The 23,415-nt window shown below is 41.5% G+C and overlaps 1 protein-coding gene across 6 annotated transcripts in view; it reads left to right on the top strand.

Annotated features, from left to right (window-relative positions):
* LOC118360217 (MORN repeat-containing protein 1-like) overlaps positions 1-23,415 on the top strand; it is a 110,404-nt gene that overhangs the window by 56,293 nt on the left and 30,696 nt on the right. For 4 of the 6 annotated variants that reach the window (XM_035739484.2, XM_035739483.2, XM_035739485.2 and 1 more), the window contains 2 exons: positions 12,059-12,129; positions 17,683-18,181. In XM_035739484.2, the coding sequence (XP_035595377.1) occupies positions 12,059-12,129; positions 17,683-17,825 (214 nt within the window). In that variant the 3' untranslated portion in view covers positions 17,826-18,181. Of the gene's footprint in view, positions 1-12,058; positions 12,130-15,683; positions 17,027-17,682; positions 18,182-23,415 lie in introns of those variants that run through there. The other 2 variants (XR_004820828.2, XM_035739486.2) reach the window with 2 other exon arrangements.

The raw sequence follows: 23,415 nt of genomic DNA on the forward strand, positions 1-23,415 counted from the left end.
CAGCTAGGGATGCCGTCTGGGCCAGCAGCCTTGCAAGGGTTAACACGTTAAAATGTTTTACTCACATCAGCCACACAGAGAGCGGGGTGGGGGTAGGGGGCAGTTTGTTAGCGGGCCGCAAGGGTGGCACTTTATTATCATCAAAGTGGGCAAAGAAGGTGTTTAGTTTGTCTGGAAGTGTGACGTCAGTGTCCGGGACATAGCTGATTTTCTTTTTGTGGTCCCTGATTTCCTGTAGACCCCGCCATCCATCCACGTTTTCTGGTTATGGTAAGTTTTAATAGTCACAGTGGGTACAACATCTCCAATGCACTTCTTTATTAATTAACACACTCACCGAGTCAGCATATATGTTGATGTTGTTCTCTTGATGCTTCCCGGAACATTTCCCAGTCCGTGTGATCAAAACAATCTTGAAGCTTGGCTTCCGATTGGTCGGACCAGCGTTGAATGGTTCTCGTCACTGATACATCCTGTTTGAGTTTCTGCCTATAAAGACGGTAGGAGCAAGATGGCGTTGTGGTTGGATTTGCCGAAGGGAGGGTGGGGGAGGGCTTTGGACTTGAATTCCTGTATGTTCTTATGATTACACCATGAGTCGTTAATCATGAAGCATACGCCCCCGCCCTTCCTTTTCCCAGAGAGGTGTTTATCTCTGTCGGCGCGTTGCATGGAGAAGCCTGGTAGCTGAACCGATTCCGACAACATATCCCAAGAGAGCCATGATTCCGTGAAACAGAGAATGTTACAATCTCTGATGTCTCTCTGGAAGGCAACCCTTACTCGAATTTTGTCTACCTTGGTGTCAAGAGACTGGACATTGGCTAGTAGTATACTCGGGAGCGGTGGGCGATGTGCACGTCTACGGAGCCTGACCAGGTGGCCGCTTCATCTGCCCCTTCTGTGGCGCTGTTGTTTTTTCCGACTACTGGAATTAGATCCATTGTCCTGGGTGGTGGTCCGAACAGAGGATCCGCTTCGGGAAAGTCTTATTCCTGGCCGTAATGTTGGTAAGTTGACGTTGCTCTTATATCCAATAGTTCTTCCCGGCTGTATGTAATAAGACTTAAGATGTCCTGGGGTAACAATGTAAGAAATAATACATAAAAAAACGAAATACTGCAAAGTTTCATAAGAACTTGAAGCGAGGCGACCATCTCTGTCGGTGCTATCTTGGGCTTCGCCATCTAGCACTCACATTTGTAATCATGAAATGCTTTGAAAGCTGGTTATGGCATTCCATCATCCCAGACAATCTAGACCCACTCAAATTTGCATACCGCACCAACAGATCCATAGATGATGCAATCTCAATTGGGAGGGAGGGAGGAGGGGAGGTCGTCAGTGACCTGGCAGTGTGGTGCCAGGACAACATACTCTCCCTAAATGTCAGTAAGACCAAGGAGCTGATTGTGGGGGGTGTGGACAGCCTAGTACATCACTGGGGCAAAGCTCCCTTCTATCCAGGATATATTTCAGGCGACGTGAAAGGAAGGCCCGGAAAATTGTTAGACTCCAGCCACCCAAGCTATAGACTCTTCAATTTGCTTCCGCACGGCAAGCGGTACCGGCGCATCAAGTCTGACACCAACAGGCTGCTGAACAGTTTCTATCCACAAGCCATAACATGCTGAATAGACGCGCGTGCGCCATTGCATTACCACCACAAACTGTACTGGAGTGTGGACCACAATTCATCTAAACAAATCATTGGCCAGAGCGTCAAGTGTGTGCTCTGAACACTCCAAGAGCGAAACAAGATGGGTGAGACTGAAGCTTAAGAGGGTGTGAACGATGTTGAATGGGTGTAGACAAGGAATAGCTCTTCAGTAGATAACAAAACATTCAAAGGCCATTTTCTCAAGTGAGTTTACAAGTTTATCAACTTTCAAAGCAGAATTACTTTCCCATTGTTCCTCAAAAATGCAGTATATGATATACAATTTTGGAGCTCTGAGTCTCTACTTTGCTGCAATGTAAAGAACACAATTAAACATTTTGCTACATAAGACTGAATCCAGGGGGTGAGTCACATATGCTCCTATAAACCAATGAGGAGATGGGAGAGGCAGGACAAGCATCAAAAATAGAACCAAGTTTTTCTTTAGTGCCTGGCTACGAAGAGCAGTTTGGATGAAATGATTGAATAACATGTTTGTGTAAATTGGCTACATGGACTGTCTGCATTGACCCTTCTATTTTATTTTTGCACTGTCCCTATGCACACTCACACACTCACTCTATGCACATTCTACTCACTCACTCATACTCACTCTATACACATGCATAACCAGTTACCTTACCCTACCACTCCAGTATCCCTGCAAATATGGTATTGGCACTGACCCTGCATATAGCTCACTTACTTTCCTGTGTTGTTCTTATTCCTATTTCTTGTGTTTTTGTTCCACTTGACTTGTTCATAAATGTTTTCTAGTACTACTGCATTGTTGGGAAAGAGCAAGATCCTCATGGATCCTTGCAGAGAGGAAAAGTTACAGCATAAAGGGAAAGGGGATACCTAGTCAGTTGCACAACTGAATGCATTCAACCGAAATGTGTCTTCCGCATTAAACTCAACCCCTCTAGGTTACATTGGATAGATTTGACTCATTCTGTATATTGAAAACGTTCACGCTCACAGCGTGTGTGCCATTGCGACAGGAAAATGTCACCCTTAACGATATGGTGACATCACCAACCATTTTCCCAAAAATATTATTGAAAACATTCTGACTTTAACAAGATAACTAAAGCAAACAATTACCATCAGAGTGTAGTCTGGAACTCAGGTAATGGAGCCCCGGGCACTGGCGACATGATCAACATGAAATAAATAATGTGTCACCACGGGGGGGGCTAACCGTCCGCCCGGCCTCCATGCTGCCACTACTGGGAGTATTCATGTTTTACTGTACAGCTGCTGCACTGTTTTAATGAACTACCCAATGAGAGCTGGGCGGCTGCTCCATCAAATACTACATTCCCCCTCTCACTGCGGTCTGCAGCACTGTCTCGTAATTACTCCCCTTGTAAATTCCATTCCATAGAATACAGCTGCATGTATTACTGTTCAGAGTTGTTGGCAGCTGAGATTTCACTTGTTTTCTTGGTACTAAAGCAAGGGTGTTGAAGAAGTTTTACATTTTTTAAGAGATGTTGCAATGTATTGGATTAGTATTTTTTTAAGTGTCAGAAATTATGGAGTATATCAGCAAAGGGTGTCAATTTCAAGGGTCATTTTGTTACAACTGTAAATGTTTGTGCTGTATGTACAGTGGAGTCTGAAATGGTTGACATCCTTGATAAAAGATTAGCAAAAATGAATGATACTCTCCAAATGTTTTATTACAGTATGTATGTCTTTACTATAAATGTAACGTGAAGTTTTGTTCCCATGTTTCATGAGCTGAAATAAAATAATATAATAATAATAATATAATAATAATATAATAATAATAATAAAATATCCTCAAAATGTTCCATATGCACAAAAAGCTTATTTACATGCCTGTTAGTGAGCATTTCTCCTTTGCCAAGATAATGTAACCACCTGACAGGTGTGGCATATCAATGAAGCTGATTAAACATCATGATCATTACACAGGTGCCCCTTGTGCTGGGGAAAATAAAAGGCCACTAAAATGTGCAGTTGTCACACAACACAATGTCACAGATGTCTCAAGTGTTGATGGTGTGTGCAATTGGCATGCTGACTGCAGGAAGGTCTAATGATCAATTGGCCTTTTAAAATGATAAACTTGGATTAGCTAACACAACGTGCCATTGGAACACAGGAGTGATGGTTGCTGATAATGGGCCTCTGTACGCCTATGTAGATATTCCATAAAAACTCTGCCGTATCCAGCTACAATAGTCATTTACAACATTAACAATGTCTCTACACTGCATTTCTGATCCATTTGATGTTATTTGAATGGACAAAAAAAAACGATATATTTCAAAAACAAGGACATTTCTAAGTGACCCCAAACTTTTGAACAGTAGTGGAATTGGCAAAAGTGGGCATGTAAGCCATCCATACCCGTCGTGACACACTCACTTCCACATCTTGTTTTGGACACGACTGACATTTATGACCAAAATTATCCTATTTACACTTACTAGTAAATCTTGACACTATAATTAATGTTTATGATTCATACTGATGGCACATAGGCCATTTGTAACCAAGAAGTTGATTCTAAGGAGGCAGTTACACTTTAAGGTCAATGGCATCACGAACTTTACCCAGTAGCAGGACATTTTACCCAAAAACCTGGTTGCCTCTGCCAGGAGGCTAAAACAAGACAATAATGACAAGCACATCCACAAAAAGTATTAATTAGCCACAACATCAAAATTGTTCTATGCCCATCTCAGTCTCTGGATTTGAAACCCATTGAAAATGTGTGGTTTTAATTGAAGAGGGCAGTCCATAAGTGCATACTAAGGATATCAAGGATCTGGAAGGGTTCTGTATGGAGGAATGGTCTAAGATCCCTCCCAATGTTCTCTAACTCATAAAACATTTTAGAAAGAGGCTCAGTGCTGTTTTCCTCGCACAGTGAGGCATTGGAAGGTATTACAAATCATTTTGACTCCTTACAAATTTTGAACGTTTTATCACTTGTTAAAACAAATTCTCTTTCGCTGAGCAATTGTAGTAATATAAAATAATATCATTTCCCAATACAATACAGTTCATTATTTCAATTATTTATTTTATACAGTTATTTTTTCAAGGGTGTCAATCATTTCAGACCCCACAGTACACTGTGTACAAAACATTATGAACACCTGCTCTTTCCATGATAGACTGACTAGGTGAATCCAGGTGAACGCTATAATCTCTTTTTGATGTCACTTGACACAACTGTGGGAAGCATTGGAGTCAACATGGGCCAGCATCCCTGTGGAACGCTTTTGACACCTTGTTAGAGTTTAGACTGGTCTGAGGGGAAAAGGGGTTGCAACTCAGTATTAGGAAAGTGTTTTTTTTTTTAAGTTTTGAACACTCGGTGTATGTTTGCTGTATGCTTTGTCCACTACCAGAACCACAAGTCTATTTACTTAATCTGTCATCAATATTGATACTTTACATTTCCCCCATATTTCTGTGTAGCTCAGAAGGGCCTATTGCTTCTGCAGTTGGTCCATCTTTAAGCACAGTCTTTGACGTGATTTACAGTAGCAGGAGGTAAACCAGCAGGCACGACAACCGCACACATACACACATCCTCCTCCTCCTCCGAAGGCTGCACACAAAGGTTGACTCATAAGAAAACACACAATGGCACAAGCGAGACAGCTCCCACCACTCTCTATGCACCAGCCAGGAGAGGAGAATACATTGTACATTAACAATACCCGGAGAAGAAAAAGTGGCTTTTTATACACCTACTGAATAGGTCTGAAAAGCTAGGCTCTGTTCCCGTTGGCGGTGGGAGATAATAACTAAAAGTATGTGCGCTGGGGGGGAGCTTCGGTTTACTCTGGGGTTTCACTGTCTTCACTCCCTAATCCCCCCAGCTCTGCTGGAATAGCTCTTCTGTGACGTAATGCAGGGAGGGAGCTGAAGAAAAGAAACTCAGCTAAACATATTGAGGGGGGATTGTATAGTATTGCAAGGGGACCTAGCTAACCCCTTCTGAATAAAAAAAAAAAAAAAAAAAAAAAGCCTCTTGTATGGAGTCTGCATGTTTGGTACGTGCATGCGTGTGTATGTACGTGTATGCGTGCCTGAGACATACCCAGGGTAGAACACACACAGTAAACCATTAGGCAAAGGCAGGAGAAGTGTTGAAGAAAGGTTCCCCCAACTCTCAGATATAAATCTGGACTCTGTAGAAAAGGTAAACCCTGCTGGTGTAACTGTGAAAAGTTATATCCTACCTAGATGGTGGAACCGTGAAAAGTTACATCCTACCTAGATGGTGGAACCGTAAAAAGTTACATCCTCCCTAGATGGTGGAACCGTAAAAAGTTACATCCTACCTAGATGGTGGAACCGTAAAAAGTTACATCCTACCTAGATGGTGGAACCATGAAAAGTTACATCCTACCTAGATGGTGGAACCGTGAAAAGTTACATCCTACCTAGATGGTGGAACCGTGAAAAGTTACATCCTACCTAGATGGTGGAACCGTAAAAAGTTACATCCTCCCTAGATGGTGGAACCGTAAAAAGTTACATCCTACCTAGATGGTGGAACCGTGAAAAGTTACATCCTACCTAGATGGTGGAACCGTGAAAAGTTACTTCTTTGATTTGTTGCATCAGGTGAATTGAGTAAAGGCGATTTACAGGGATCATTGGTCGCCCCTTGAGTGACGTCCCCCTCTCAAAAGGCAGCTCCATATCCTGTTTACAATAAACCTCTGCACTCCATGGGTTCTCGCTCTTTCACTCTCCCGCTTCTCCGTCTCTTTCGTCTTCTGCTGCTGTCTCGACAAGACGTATAGTAAAGGGATCCCCCCTCCCCCCCGAGGGGCAGATTCAGACAGAGAAGCACACTCTCAAAGACATACCCATCACCTTGTGTATTCATTGAAAAGGAACAGCCGGGGGGGATGGGACGGGACTGTATCTCCCGGGGTTCCTTTGTAACCTTGATTTTTTTTTTCCTCTGTCTTTTTTCGTAAAGATCTTTGGAATGTGCTCTCCAGCTGTAGGAACCCTAGCTGGCTGACGGGGGGGCGTTTAGAATGCCCCCCCCCTTCTTAAACCCCCAGTTCCATCTCCATGTTCTTATTCACAGAAGTAGGTCTAGGGCTAGTTTCCTCAGAATGGCACCACTGCGTATTTTGAAGGGCCCATGTCTGAAACCACAGGTTTGAACCCTCCCTTCTTTTAGTCCCGCAGTGTTCTCATCTTTTGAAAGCTTTTCAACCGCAATAGTGAAATCTCTTGCATTTGGTACGCCAGCATAATGCCATAGAGCCTGAAGAGTTGCGGAAAAAGCAAATGAATGGCAACAGACAGCCTTGTGACAGGAAAGCCGTTATGTGACGGCTTCATAATGCCACAGAGTCTCGGATTCCAAAGCAAAACAACCCCACAATAATCTCTGTACTCCATAGAAAAACCAGACCACTCTCATGCACGACTACTGCTAACCAATGTATTTCCATCATTAGAACCCAGTCCCTTAAATCCTTGCAGAGTTTTTTAATTTTTATTTTACAAGGCTAAAACCTAAGCTAAAATAATTATTCACACACCGACAGTTCCCTCCAAAATGTCACATTGGTTGTTTATGGACAATATGAAATATAGTATGAAAAATCGGGGGCCTTTGGAGGGTGTTCTATATCTTGGTTCTGTTTCTGTGGCTCTTTCTTCAACCTTCAGCAATGCCTTGACTTCCCCCATAACTTCCTCTCCAAAGTATAGGCTTGCATAGCCTTTCAGTCAATCTCAGGTTACAGAAAATACAAAAATGTAATCTTGGAGCCGAAGTAAAAAGGCTTTGTTTGAAATGAGGGACCTTGAGTAACCTATTACGTACAATATTTGAATCGTGTTTAATTATTTCCTATTGAATTGAGTGGGTTATATAACTTAGCTTGGATCTGTCTTTCTTCTGACATGTTTTTCCACTGCAGGAAGGAAATAGCTCAAAGTCCACCGTATTTAATGAACCCCATGTGGACAGTGGGCGTTAATGTATGTAGACTTCTTGAAATTAAGAGTTTTACCTGTCTATTTCATTACATATAGTATATATGTTGGCTACTTTAGTGTGTCTGTACTTTTCAAAAGCTTAGTTTCATTTAATATTACTGTTCTGTTTTTCTATTAAGCTGATATTGATTATAGAGGCATTAAATACCAAAAGAAAGGTTCTGAATGAACTATTTTTTTAGGAGATGTCAGCCCTGGGATTGTTATGTACTTGCCCAAAGATGATGTGGGGGCAGGAACAGAATGTTAAATCACAAGTCACTATTAGAGAGTTAACTAGTTAATAGTGATCGTTCAGCCCAAATCAACATTTCTGTCATTTCCATATCATTAAAGTGTCCTACAGTCAGCCTGATTTCCAAGGCATGTATTGCATATTCGCCCAAAACCTCAACGGTCTTCATTTCCAAACGGAATGGAAAGAATGTAACCTCACCTTATTACAATTCAATGTCCTTAAATACATCTTGAAATCTGCAAAATAAGTTAAATGTGTAACATGGGTGCCGGCTGACTTCAGGACACTTAAAGGGAAACATGGCTTCATTTTTTGGCTTGCTCCTCAAGATAATGGTGGTGGCCATGACAGAAGCCAAACTTCAGTTGGCTTGGTGGTGTGGTTTGACGTGGGTGTGTCTTGGCTGTGTCCTTGCCACCACTAAGACACACCCATCTGTCAGAAACTTGCATGGGCTGTTCCCCCCACTCAATCACAACAAACAAACCCCGGCAGCTGGAGTTCAATAACTAATAGATGTATGGTGAGATGCTGGAGGAAGCTCTGAATAGGTCAGTAGCCTACAGAGTAATATGAGGAGAATGCAATTGCTGAATTTACGTAGATATTCTACGTAATACCATAGAAGCAGTGTTCTGCTAATGTAACAATGTGCACATTTCATCGTTCATTTCCAGCCGATACAGATATTGTGCCTATCTGCATTTTGTCTGGTGGTGATGGGGCTACCTTGGCAAACATGTCAGAGTGGTCATATCTTCCTGTGTGGTGGTCCTGTATACAACAGGAGTTCCCTGATCCTAGTGCAGAAGACGATACAAGTAAAAGCCGTGTCTAGAAAATGTTTTATGCAGAGTTCCAGGTCTCTTTCTAATCAGAGACATCAGTATCAAGCCTGTCAGTCTGGACTTCACAGCATCTTGCAAGCCTCCATGAAGAAAGGACAAAGCTTTTTGCTAATGTACTTCACAACCAAAATGAGTCGACTAATTGTATCTGCTTGGCTGGGGAATTAGCATCCTATTTTGTCAAGCCGTGTATAGAAAGAACTCTTCAGATTTCACATAACATACATTACCTTTCGTAGTTGATGAAGCCATCTGTGTTATCTGGGCAGTAACTCGGAGCACTATCGGAGACCTCATGATGGCGTATCCTTTTCATAGGATTCGAGGGAGACTCTGGCAACAATGGAGGTGGTGTCGTAAGGGTACTTATGTCACATGACACGCGTTTATTCTGAGGGCTTGCCTGACAAGCTGTGAAAATGGCAAGGGATCAGTTAATTAAATTCTTTTTTGAGGTGACTAAGTGATTCCAATCCATATTGTTGGGCATGATACCCACCTTTGCTCTTTTTGGTAGGTTCCGGCATGACCAAGGGACCAATCATCCCTCAATTATAAGCATAGCTCGAGAAAATAATGGAATCTGGTTTGGAAGCTAATTCTATGCTTTTCATACACTATTGTTCAAAAGTGTGGGGTCACTTAGAAATGTCCTTGTTTTTCAAAGAAAAGCACAATTTTTTTGTCCATTTAAAATAACATCAAATTGATCAGAAATACAGTGTAGACATTGTTAATGTTGTAAATGACTATTGTAGCTGGAAACGGCAGATTTCTTTATGGAATATCTACATAGGCGTACAGAGGCCCATTATCAGCAACCATCACTCCTGTGTTCCAATGGCACGTTGTGTTAGCTAATCCAAGTTTATAATTTTAAAAGGCTAATTGATCATTAGAAACCCCTTTTGCAATTATGTTAGCACAGCTGAAAATGTTTTTCTGATTAAAGAAGCAATAAAACTTGCCTTCTTTAGACTAGTTGTGCAGTTTTGTCACATCAGCGCTGTTGCCGGAGAATTGAATGTTCATTTCTCTAGCATAAGCCACCTCCAAAGTTGTTTTAGAGAATATTGCAGAACGTCCAACCGGCCTCAAAACTGCAGACCACGTGTAACCACGCCAGCCCAAATACTCCACATACGGCTTCTTCACCTGTTGGATCATCTGGGACCAGCCACCCGGACAAACTGTGGGTTGGCACAACTGAAGTGAAGCTCATCTGCGTGCTCGTCGTCCTCACCAGGATCTTGACTTGACTGCAGTTCTCCGCCTTTACCAACTTCAGTGGGCAAATGCTCGCCTTCGATGACCACTGGCATGCTGGAGGAGTGTGATCTTCATGGATGAATCCTGCGTTCAACTGTACCGGGTAGATGGCAGACGTTTGGCGTCGTGTGGGCGAGCAGTTTGCTAATGTCAACGTTGTGAACAGAGTGCCCCGTGGTGGTGGTGGGGTTATGATATTGGTAGACATAAGCTCCGGACAACTAACACAACTGCATGTTATCGATGGCAATTTGAATACACAGAGATACCGTGATGAGATCCTGAGGCCCAGTATCGTGACATTCATCCGCCCCAATCACCTCATGATTCAGCATGATAAATCATGGCCCCATGTCGCAAGTTTACAATTCCTGCAAGCTGAAAATGTCCCAGTTCTTTCATGGCCTGCATGTTCACCAGACATGTCACCCATTGAGCATGTTTGGGATGCTCTGGATCGACCTTTACGACAGCGTGTTCCAGTTCACATGATGAGCATAAGTGTTGTGTACTGACTGTGCACCATGACAGTGTAGCCTGTAGAGCTGTTTATACCGTGTCATTGTGAAAAGATATAGGAAATAGCTAGGAAAACTGACCGATCAATAACCTTACATTGCTATACTGACTCTAATAAAAATTCACATTGGGCTGTCAAAAAAACGTTAATTGTTTTGCTGCTGGTTTCATTGTTTGATTCAGGTCTCGTGTGATTGAGACAAAAATAATAGCTAAATTTAGCTAATGGTACATAAAAAATAAAAAAACGCCTACAAAACTTTTCCATATACCCAACAGCTGTTAGATACTGCTGCCTAACAGAGCTGAACTGGCTGTAGTAGCTACCGTAATAGCTAGCTAGCTAGTTCATTCCCTTCAGACAGAAAATCAGTTTAGAGGGGATGAAACATTAGCTAACGCTACATGTCAGTTACAATACTCAGCCCTGGCAATAAATACTTTTTAACATTTTAAGTCAAACAGCAGTTACCTTGCCGGCTACATCAATCAAATAAAGAGTAGCCAGTTTCTGCTCTGTTTGCTTTTACAACTTGGAGCAAAAGGCGCAACACACACACAGACAGCAGCACCGTGCTGGTCTTATAAGCCAGCTTTTCAGAACGCCAAACAGCTTAACCAACTACTGTGAGGTGCTTTCTGTATCACTGTGCAATGATAAAGCAATTTTAGAATGTGGGGGGGATCATGTCCCCCGTCCCCAGTGAAAGTTGCCCACCTGGGTTTTTGGATGAACTCAGAAAATAAGGTCTGTGGTAAACGTAGGCTTAGGAAATCATATACGTTTTGTTCTATGAGATCATCTTCATCAGCAAACGTAACATTTTCAAGCATTTATGTAATTTAAAAAAGCACATAAAGGCTTCATAAAGGTCATGTTAACTGACGGATATTATTTCATAGAACAAAATAAGATCTCCTAAGCGTGTGTTAATCTCGGACCTTATTTTCATTGTTTACCCAAAAACCTATTCTTTCCCCATTCATTTTCGCCATAGTTTTAGGACTACAAGCTGGTGAGGTCTATAATCCTCTCTTATGGCCCTCTCAATATCTTTTTGATCTTAAGCAGCGTTCATATGCATGCATGTATGAATGCAGTCGAGATAGCAAGACCCTTACTACTCTGTAAGATCTCTTTCCGCTCTTCCGTACTCCGCCAAAAACATAATATGTACTGTTTGATTCTATCTTTCCCATGCTAAAATATTTGTGAAGGTACACTATGGGTTTTTTGTGGCAATAGATAACAGTGGATTAAATGGGCTCTGTGCCCAGTTTAATCGATTGATTTGTAGGTCCTGATTCCGTGATGTTCTTTTTTTTTCCTAGCCACCGTGCTTTTACACCTGCATTGTTTGCTGTTTGGGGTTTTAGGCTGGGTTTCTGTACAGCACTTTGAGATATCAGCTGATGTACGAAGGGCTATATAAATAAATTTGATTTGATTTGATTTGAAATGAATTGATGAAGCTCTTTCTCTCTCTCTCTCTGCAGGTCAAGCACGGGGTCTTGTTTTACCAGCAACACAAAGAAAAGCTCCATTGACAGCAGGAGTGTGAGGCCAGGTGACACAGGCGTCTTGCACCCATTATTTTAAAGGGGGCACAAAGTACGTGAGGATCGGGGGGGGGCCCTCCGGAAGTATGAGAGTTTTGCAAACATCTGTAATCTAGAGCACAATCATTATGCCCAATTCTATGTCAAATAATAATCCTGCATAGGTCATCTAAGCATAGCTTTTTACCTTTTCAATTGTCATTTTAATGAATGATGCACATTGATTCTTTAAGAACGCTTATGCCTTAGGAGTTTAGTAAAACTGCTACACTGGTATATAGTGTCACAACCCAAGAATTAAAGCAATTTGAGTATTTTCTAAAGTCTAGCAACCTTGCCAGCAGACATGCCAGCTAAGATAGTTAGACAAGCTACTCTAACTTGATGATTGATAGTCTGAAATGGCTTGGTAGCTAGTTATGAGGTTGGGAGATTGGGAACCTACAGTTGAAGTCGGAAGTTTACATACACCTTAGCCAAATACATGTAAACTCAGTTTTTCACAATTCCTGACATTTAATCCTCGTACGAATGCCCTGTCTTAGGTCAGTTGGGCACTGAGTTTGAAGGTAGGCCTTGAAATACATCCACAGGTACACCTCCAATTGACTCAAATGATTTCAATTAGCCGATCAGAAGCTTCTAAAGCCATTACATCATTTTCTGGAGTTTTCCAAGCTGTTTAACCTCTTGAACCTCTGGGGGCAGTATTTAATTTTTGGATGAAAAACGTTCCCGTTTTAAACGAGATATTTTGTCACGAAAAGATGCTCGACTATGCATATAATTGACAGCTTTGGAAAGAAAACACTCTGACGTTTCCAAAACCGCAAAGATATTGTCTGTGAGTGCCACAGAACTAATGCTACAGGCGAAACCAAGATGAAATTTCAGACAGGAAGTGAGCCAGATTTGAGGCGCTCCAATGTTCCAATGTCTCCTTATATGGCTGTGAATGCGCAAGGAGAGAGCCTACACTTTCTGTCGTTTCCCCAAGGTGTTTGCAGCATTGTGACGTATTTGTAGGTATATCATTGGAAAATTGACCATAAGAGACTACATTTACCAGGTGTCCGCTCCGTGTCCTCCGTCGAAACTATTGCGTAATCTCCAGGTGCGTGCATGTTTCCATTTTGAACAGAGGAGAAACCAAACTGCCACGAGTGACTTATCATCGAATAGATATGTGAAAAACACCTTGAGGATTGATTCTAAACAATGTTTGCCATGTTTCTGTCGATATTATGGAGTTAATTTGGAAAAAAGTTTGCGTTTTAATGACTGAATTTTCGGGGGGTTTTCTCAGCCAAACGTGATGAACAAAACGGAGCGATTTCTCCTACACAAATAATATTTTTGGAAAAACTGAACATTTGCTATCTAACTGAGAGTCTCCTCATTGAAAACATCCGAAGTTCTTCAAAGGTAAATGATTTTATTTGAATGCTTTTCTTGTTTTTGTGAAAATGTTGCCTGCTGAATGCTAGGCTTAATGCTATGCTAGCTATCAATACTCTTACACAAATGCTTGTGTAGCTATGGTTGAAAAGCATTTTTTGAAAATCTGAGATGACAGTGTTGTTAACAAAAGGCTAAGCTTGTGAGCCAATATATTTATTTCATTTCATTTGCGATTTTCATGAATAGTTAATGTTGCATTATGGTAATGAGCTTGAGGCTATAATTACGCTCCCGGATACAGGGTTTTTTCTTAGCCAAACGTGATGAACAAAACAGAGCGATTTCTCCTACACAAATAATATTTTTGGAAAAACTGAACATTTGCTATCTAACTGAGAGTCTCCTCATTGAAAACATCCGAAGTTCTTCAAAGGTAAATGATTTTATTTGAATGCTTTTCTTGTTTTTGTGAAAATGTTGCCTGCTGAATGCTAGGCTTAATGCTATGCTAGCTATCAATACTCTTACACAAATGCTTGTGTAGCTATGGTTGAAAAGCATTTTTTGAAAATCTGAGATGACAGTGTTGTTAACAAAAGGCTAAGCTTGTGAGCCAATATATTTATTTCATTTAATTTGCGATTTTCATGAGTAGTTAACGTTGCGTTATGGTAATGAGCTTGAGGCTATAATTACGCTCTCGGATACGGGATTGCTCGTCGCAACAGGTTAAAGGCACAGTCAACTTAGTGTAATTAAACTTCTGACCAACTGGAATTGTGATACAGTGAATTATAAGTGAAATAATCTGTCTGTAAACAATTGTTGTTAAAATGACTCGTGTCATGCACAAAATGGATGTCCTAACCGACTTGCCAAAACTATAGTTTGTTAACAAGACATTTGTGGAGTGGTTGAAAAACAAGTTTTAATGACTCCAACCTAAGTGTATGTAAACTACCCACTTCAATAGTATCTAGCTGGCTAGCTAAAGCCAACTTCATAAAATTGCTAGGTGGCTGGTGTTGCAAAGATACAACAAAACATTTTTGTTTTATTTATTCATCACGAAGGAATCAATAGCTTGATCAAATTAATTTACAAACATGCCTCCTGTGAGTCCTGCCCATCACCGGCAGCGGAAATCAAACATTGTGTGTGTCATTGAAAACTCTTTCTCCTCCTCCACTACCGTAGCATATCTTTTGCTCTGTGGTGCACCTTACCACAGGAGAACGGGGGTACTCTTTGCGTGGTCCAGTCAGTGTGGCCACTCCGCAAAGTACAGATGACATATCTTTTTATAAATAATGAGAAAATGTGAGCTTGAAAATGAAGTTTAGTAATTCATTTAAAGGGTAATTCCACCACTTTTCAACCTCATTTATTATTTCCAGCTCCATACCCGTGTCTAGATATGTGAAAATGGTGTGTTTCTATGATCTCTGGTTGAAAAGATAAGAATCAAGGTCCTAAGAAATGCTTCTCTGTGACATCACAGGGTAGGATTAAAAAGTAAGAAAACAAGTTTCTAGACAGAGGGGAGGACATTTTATAACAAGCGAGGCTGTATTTTGAGGCTGATTCCCTGACCTGTCAATGTTTTTAATTTGCTGTTTTATGATTTAGTTATACACTTGTGAATTATATGGTTTTTACTAGATTACTTAGTTTTTCATGTTGTCTGTCTGTAATTGTGTAATGACATGAAAAAGAGATTTCAAATCTCAATGAGCCCTTCCTGGTTAAATAAATAAATATACAGGGGGTACCAGTACAGAGTCAATGTGCGGGGGCACATGTTAGTTGAGGTAATTGAGGTAATATGTACATGTAGGTAGAGTTAAAATGACTATGCATAGGTTATAAACAGAGTTGCAGCAGCGTAAAAGAGGGGTCTGGGTAGCCCTTTGATTAGCTGGGGGTAGAAGCTGTTAAGAAGCCCTTTTGGACTTTGACTTGACTGGTATTGTGCTGGAGATAATGAAAATGATTTGAAAAGTGGTGGACTTGCCCTTTAACATCTGAAAAATGAGAGGGGGCACTTGCCCTTGTGCCCCCTATGGGCATGACTCCTCTGCCAAGTGAGATTAAGTCAGACCTGCCCAATGGTCAATGTAAAGCCTTTTGCTCATTTTCAAGAATTTTAACTTTCTTTCAGACCCCTGGCAACAAAGTGGAAAGCAAATCAAAAAACAAAAATGAAAGGAAAGTATAAGGCAAGTGTTTAACAGATAATAACAGAGCGGAGCTTCCTACAGCATTTCCATTACCCTCTCCTTTCACAGTGTTTCATATATAAAAATACTCATAAATATATGGGGGGATATGAAATTAGATTGGAGACGACCATGCAGAAACTGAGCACCTGTCTGCCCATATCCCTTCTCCTCTGAAGTAACCTGCATGCTGGAGTTTTATTTCCAGTGCTGTAGACCTCTGTGGATGTTTTCCTTGGTCTTTGGGAGCATTGTGGCGAGGAGCAGGGAACAGGCAGCAGCTCTGTAATTTTGCGTTCCTCCTGCTTTTGGAACTAAAGATCCTCTCTCTTCCGTTTCTTTGTAGATTTATTTTTCTTAATGATATTTCCAGCCTTGCCTAAGGACACGCTATCTAAGATGGAGGATCAAACACAATACGAAGTGTGAGAAATCTCACTCTGCATTATGTTTAACTAGCATAACTAGCATTTAACTAGCATACTGTCTGCGTGCACGTTCAACCAATTGTGAACATAAAAAGTGACATTTAGACGTTCCCCTAGTTACTTATGCATGGTATATGAGTTGTACATAGTTTATATATACGAAATATACAATGCAAAATAATTTGACTTGCACTTTAAGTTAAGAATATTCTCCAAACTGTTTTAGATTTTGCCTTTTATACCCTCTTACATGCACGCACCCACACACACAAGACTCTCCTTCAGCAAGTCATTCAGCCAGTGACGGTGATATTTCATACGTCAGGGGACATGTGTGGCGGGCCCATAACTCAGGAAGTGGGGCTTATGTTCGGGGAGCCTACCCGCTATAGATACTATACCCCCTAAGCTTACAGACCTAATTCCTCTATCCCATAACACTACCTTTGCCGCTGTGTGGAGGCATGGTATATGTCCCAAATTGCACCCTTTTCACTAGTGCACTTTTTTTTTTACCAGAGCCCTATGGGGGCTATAATAGTGCTCTGGTCAAAAGTAATACACTACATAGGGAATAGGGTGCTATTTGGGATGCAACCATGATGAAGTGATAGCCCGGAGGAAGAATGCCTGCCCCACGGTAAAACGATCGCCTGGCTGCCACTGCTGCTGAGCTCTCTGTGGACTGGAGCGGTTGGCCAGAGGACAACAGCTGAGGAACCTATCGGCCTAGAGGGCCAGGGCTCTGATGTCTTTGTGCCATATTAACCCAGCGGATTTACAGGACACAGTGTGATGTCATGGGATATGCCCTGTCAGCTGTGATAGTCCCCTCTCTCTCCGCCTCGCTCTTTCTGGTGAGTATATACGCAAGGCGGATAGACAATTTTTTTTATTTCACCTTTATTTAACTAGGCTAGTCAGTTAAGAAAAAAATTCTTATTTACAATGACGGCCTACCCCTGCCAAACCTGGATGACGCTGGGCCAATTGTGCGCCGTCCTATTACCAGAGGACAAAGGAAGAAAGAAAGTGAACTCAGATGTGATCTTTCTGCACATGTGGCGAACCATTTGCTTCTGAACAGCCTTTCTATCGGTGCAATCGCTGTGGTACTGCATTGCCTATGTGCTGTCATTCATGGTTTGATTTCATTCATGGAATCCAACATAAAGCATGAACTTAACCAGCTATAGTTAGCATTAGCTCCATTATTTTCTTCAGGGACCAAAGGATATTTAATCCAGATCAAAATGATTGTGTTGATACCGTTAAACATTATGGAAATGTAACTGTCCCCTCGTCTCAGACAAGGTCATATCACTGCAGCAGCCAACGCCAACCTTCTGTATCAAACAAAGTCCCTTTGACCCCAGGGAGCACCAAGTCTGAAGTCACCAGCCAACCTGTTAACCCATTGATGACTAGACCCATATTTCCTCAACCTTTGTGAGTTGGGAGTACAATGTCACTTAATATTTACATTTGAATTGCATTTTTCTCTCTGCCATAGGTGAATATGTGATTATGGTGAAAGATGTAACCAACCCACCATTTCAAGGCCAGACCTTACCCCCAGCATTTGCCCTGCTGCGGTTGTTTCCTGCCAAGACCAAAAGTAAAAACAGCCAGACGGACAAAACCAAGAGTAAGTGACGTCCTTCTCAACACGTCAGAGGCTTTCATAGAAGACTTTAGAAGAGAAGCATGACACGACCTTCAGCACTCAGAACCTCACAATAAACTCTTCAATGGGACATCAACATGTTTGTTCTAGCATCAACTGTCACATCAACTTTGGCATTTATTACTTCAAATTGTTTATACATGGTCATGTTTTCAGTATGGAAGAATCCAGGCATGGTTTTAGTGACAGTTGGGAGAGTGTTCCTCATTGATACAGAGCAGCAGAGTTTATACTTTACTGGAAATGCCATAAATTATTCTAATAAGGTTCTATATGATTGGAAGCAGCCTCATTTAACCTCAAATAAAAATGAGTGAAATGAAAATGACTGGTGAATGACAATCACTCAACGTCCAGCGTGGCCTCAAAGAATAGACATAACATACATAGTAACTGTAAATCTCTGACCCGCCAATTAGTATGATATGTTACATTTGGTATGACAGAAGATAACTTAAGCCAAAAGGGTCGTTCTGGGAAATGAGTGCCTTTTGATATTTTAAAGGTCGACTTTGGGCACGAACAACTGACCAACTCCACCCCTTTCTCAATATTCAAACAGAAATAGGGTGTGCCTTTGGTGGTTTGTCTGTGTCATTCTGGTCATGTGAGCCACAACCGACATAGCTAGTTCGTTAGCTAAGCTAGCCAGTAACTCCCCCAGTATGTGTTGACGTCATTTCACAGGATTAGTTTTTGGACTGAAGCTGTAGAGATTGGTAAGAAAGGGCACTTCTGTAGCCAAATATCTTGTTCATATTTTTTGTTTGTTTTTAAACATTAAATGACCTGGTATGATGGTCAAATCAAATTGATTTATATAGCCCTTCTTACATCAGCTGATATCTCAAAGTGCTGTACAGAAACCCAGCCTAAAACCCCAAACAGCAAGCAATGCAGGTGTAGAAGCACGGTGGCTAGGAAAAACTCCCTAGAAAGGCCGAAACCTAGAGTGGAACCAGGCTGAGGGGTGGCCAGTACTCTTCTGGCTGTGCCAGGTGGAGATTATAACAGAACATTGCCAAGATGTCCAAATGTTCATTAATGACCAGCAGGGTCAAATAATAATAATCACAGTAGTTGTCGAGGGTGCAACAAGTCAGCACCTCAGGAGTAAATGTCAGCTGGCTTTTCATAGCCGATCATTGAGAGTATCTCTACCGCTCCTGCTCTCTCTAGAGAGTTGAAAACAGCAGGTCTGGGACAGGTAGCACATCCAGTGAACAGGTCATGGTTCCATAGCCGCAGGCAGAACAGTTGAAACTGGAGCAGCAGCACAGCCAGGTGGACTGGGGACAGCAAGGAGTCACCATGCCAGGTAGTCCTGAGGCATAGTCTTAGGGCTCAGGTCCTCTGAGAGAGAGAAAGAAAGAGAGAATTAGAGAGAGCATAAAAAAATCACACAGGACACCGGATAAGACAGGAGAAGTACTCCAGATATAACATGGTGCATTGATTAGTTATACAGTTTAAAGGCTTTATTTTTGCGGTTTTGACCAAAGTAGACCTTTGACACATACGAACACACAGGTGATCATTCCACAGTGGTCCCTGCAGCGTACGCTCAAACCGGTGTGATTAGAACACTTATTTAGAATGTCCCCTTACGATTGTTACAACAGTCAGCGTTTGAGCTGGTTACACTGTTTTTTTCACAGATTTTTTTTGGCACAAACACAGTCTTAACATTGTCATGTCCTCAAATGTTCTGACATTCACAGAAGTAGAGACCGCATAACACAATTCTCTTCCAAACTGGAAAATGTAAGCTACATTAGTCGTAGAGCTAACTGAGGTAAGAGTGACCTAACTAAAGCAGTCATATTTAGCTAACTCTCGGCTGACAGAAATCATAATATGAATGAACTAATAGCAATTACTATTTACAATTTATCACATCACGGATCACCTCGCCATTGATCAAAATAATTGAGTAAAACACGTTCTAAAAATCAAAAGTAATCTGATGGGTAGTTTATGAGTGCCACCTTATTTGTTTTTTAACATCAAAGATAAGATAAGTGGTTACAAGATTAGTTGGGTTTGTTTTCAGTATGCATGTTGAAGGGGGTGTGTCGTTTACCATTTATTTACATAATTCACTTCCGGAAGTTTACTCGAAAGATGAGCGAACCATCCCTTCACCTCGTTTTGTTATAACATCTTTGGACTGACAGACGTTTACATGACAATCAGAATGCATTGTATGATGTCAACAAACATGGTGCCACACATAGCTGGCAATTAGCTTGGCATTAGCTCATCATAATCAGTACAACTTTCATATGTGTCCATTACAATCTATGCAATAATCGGAATGCATGTTTTGTCACCAGTACTTGAAAACATGTTAATAAAACAGTAAATACATTATGACACACATACATACATACATACATACATACATACATACATACATACATACATACAGTGCCTTGCAAAAGTATTTGGCCCCCTTGAACTTTGCGACCTTTTGCCACATTTCAGGCTTCAAACATAAAGATATAAAACTGTTTTTTTTTGTGAAGAATCAACAACAAGTGGGACACAATCATGAAGTGGAACGACATTTATTGGATATTTCAAACTTTTTTAACAATTCAAAAACTGAAAAATTGGGCGTGCAAAATTATTCAGCCCCCTTAAGTTAATACTTTGTAGCGCCACCTTTTGCTGCGATTACAGCTGTAAGTCGCTTGGGGTATGTCTCTATGAGTTTTGCACATCGAGAGACTGACATTTTTTCCCATTCCTCCTTGCAAAACAGCTCGAGCTCAGTGAGGTTGGATGGAGAGCATTTGTGAACTGCAGCTTTCAGTTCTTTCCACAGATTCTCGATTGGATTCAGGTCTGGACTTTGACTTGGCCATTCTAACACCTGGATATGTTTATTTTTGAACCATTCCATTGTAGATTTTGCTTTATGTTTTGGATCATTGTCTTGTTGGAAGACAAATCTCCGTCCCAGTCTCAGGTCTTTTGCAGACTCCATCAGGTTTTCTTCCAGAATGGTCCTGTATTTGGCTCCATCCATCTTCCCATCAATTTGAACCATCTTCCCCGTCCCTGTTGAAGAAAAGCAGGCCCAAACCATGATGTTGCCACCACCATGTTTAACAGTGGGGATGGTGTGTTCAGGGTGATAAGCTGTGTTGCTTTTACGCCAAACATAACATTTTGCATTGTTGCCAAAAAGTTTAATTTTGGTTTCATCTGACCAGAGCACCTTCTTCCACATGTTTGGTGTGTCTCCCAGGTGGCTTGTGGCAAACTTTAAACTACACTTTTTATGGATATCTTTAAGAAATGGCTTTCTTCTTGCCACTCTTCCATAAAGGCCAGATTTGTGCAATATACGACTGATTGTTGTCCTATGGACAGAGTCTCCCACCTCAGCTGTAGATCTCTGCAGTTCATCCAGAGTGATCAAGGGCCTCTTGGCTGCATCTCTGATCAGTCTTCTCCTTGTATGAGCTGAAAGTTTAGAGGGACGGCCAGGTCTTGGTAGATTTGCAGTGGTCTGATACTCCTTCCATTTCAATATTATCGCTTGCACAGTGCTCCTTGGGATGTTTAAAGCTTGGGAAATCTTTTTGTATCCAAATCCGTCTTTAAACTTATTCACAACAGTATCTCGGACCTGCCTGGTGTGTTCCTTGTTCTTCATGATGCTCTCTGCGCTTTTAACGGACCTCTGAGACTATCTCAGTGCAGGTGCATTTATACGGAGACTTGATTACACACAGATGGGTTGTATTTATCATCATTAGTCATTTAGGTCAAGATTGGATCATTCAGAGATCCTCACTGAACTTCTGGAGAGAGTTTGCTGCACTGAAAGTAAAGGGGCTGAATAATTTTGCACGCCCAATTTTTCAGTTTTTGATTTGTTAAAAAAGTTTGAAATATCCAATAAATGTCGTTCCACTTCATGATTGTGTCCCACTTGTTGTTCATTCTTCACAAAAAATACAGTTTTATATCTTTGTTTGAAGCCTGAAAAGTGGCAAAAGGTTGCAAAGTTCAAGGGGGCCGAATACTTTCGCAAGGCACTGTACATACAGTGGGTCAAAAAAGTATTGTCAGCCACCAATTGTGCAAGTTCTCCCACTTAAAAAGATGAGAGAGGCCTGCAATTTCCATCATGGGTAGGACAGACAAAATGAGGCGAAAAAATCCAGAAAATCACATTGTAGGATTTTTAATTAATTGATTTGCAAATTATGGTGGAAAATAAGTATTTGGTCACCTACAAACAAGCACGATTTCTGGCTCTCACAGACCTGTAACTTCTTCTTTAAGAGGCCCCTCTGTCCTCCACTCGTTACCTGTATTACTGGCACCTGTTTGAACTTGTTATCCGTATAAAAGACACCTGTCCACAACCTCAAACAATCACACTCCAAACTCCATTATGGCCAATACCAAAGAGCTGTCAAAGGACACCAGAAACAAAATTGTAGACCTGCATCAGGCTGGGAAAACTGAATCTGCAATAGGTAAGCAGCTTGGTTTGAAGAAATCAACTGTGGGAGCAATTATTAGGAAATGGAAGACATACAAGACCACTGATAATCTCCCTTGATCTGGGGCTCCACGCAAGATCTCACCCCATGGGGTCAAAATGATCACAAGAACGGTGAGCAAAAATCCCAGAACCACACGGGGGGGCCCTAGTGAATGACCTGCAGATAGCTGGGACCAAAGTAACAAAGCCTACCATCAGTAACATACTACGCCGCCAGGGACTCAAATCCTGCAGTGCCAGACGTGTCCCCCTGCTTAAGCCAGTACATGTCCAGGCCCATCTGAAGTTTGCTAGAGAGCATTTGGATGATCCAGAAGAAGATTGGGAGAATGTCATATGGTCAGATGAAACCAAAACATAACTTTTTGGTAAAAACTCAACCCGTCGTGTTTGGAGGACAAAGAATGCTGAGTTGCATCCAAAGAACACCATACCTACTGTGAAGCATGGGGGAGGAAACATCATGCTTTGGGGCTGTTTTTCTGCAAAGGGACCAGGACGACTGATCCGTGTAAAGGAAAGAATGAATGGGGCCATGTATCGTGCGATTTTGAGTGAAAACCTCCTTCCATCAGCAAGGGCATTGAAGATGACACGTGGCTGGGTCTTTCAGCATGACAATGATCCCAAACACACCGCCCGGGCAACGAAGGAGTGGCTTCGTAAGAAGCATTTCAAGGTCCTGGAGTGGCCTAGCCAGTGTCCAGATCTCAACCCCTTAGAAAATCTTTGGAGGGAGATGAAAGTCAGTGTTGCCCAGCAACAGCCCCAAAACATCACTGCTCTAGAGGAGATCTTGCATGGAGGAATGGGCCAAAATACCAGCAACAGTGTGTGAAAACCTTGTGAAGACTTATAGAAAACGTTTGACCTCTGTCATTGCCAACAAAGGGTATATAACAAAGTATTGAGATCAACTTTTGTTATTGACCCAATACTTATTTTCCACCATAATTTGCAAATAAATTCATTAAAAATCCCACAATGTGATTTTCTGTTTTTTTTTCCCTCATTTTGTCTGTCATAGTTGA

Source organism: Oncorhynchus keta, chromosome 27 (genome assembly GCF_023373465.1).
Source record: "Oncorhynchus keta strain PuntledgeMale-10-30-2019 chromosome 27, Oket_V2, whole genome shotgun sequence".
NCBI lineage: Eukaryota > Metazoa > Chordata > Actinopteri > Salmoniformes > Salmonidae > Oncorhynchus > Oncorhynchus keta.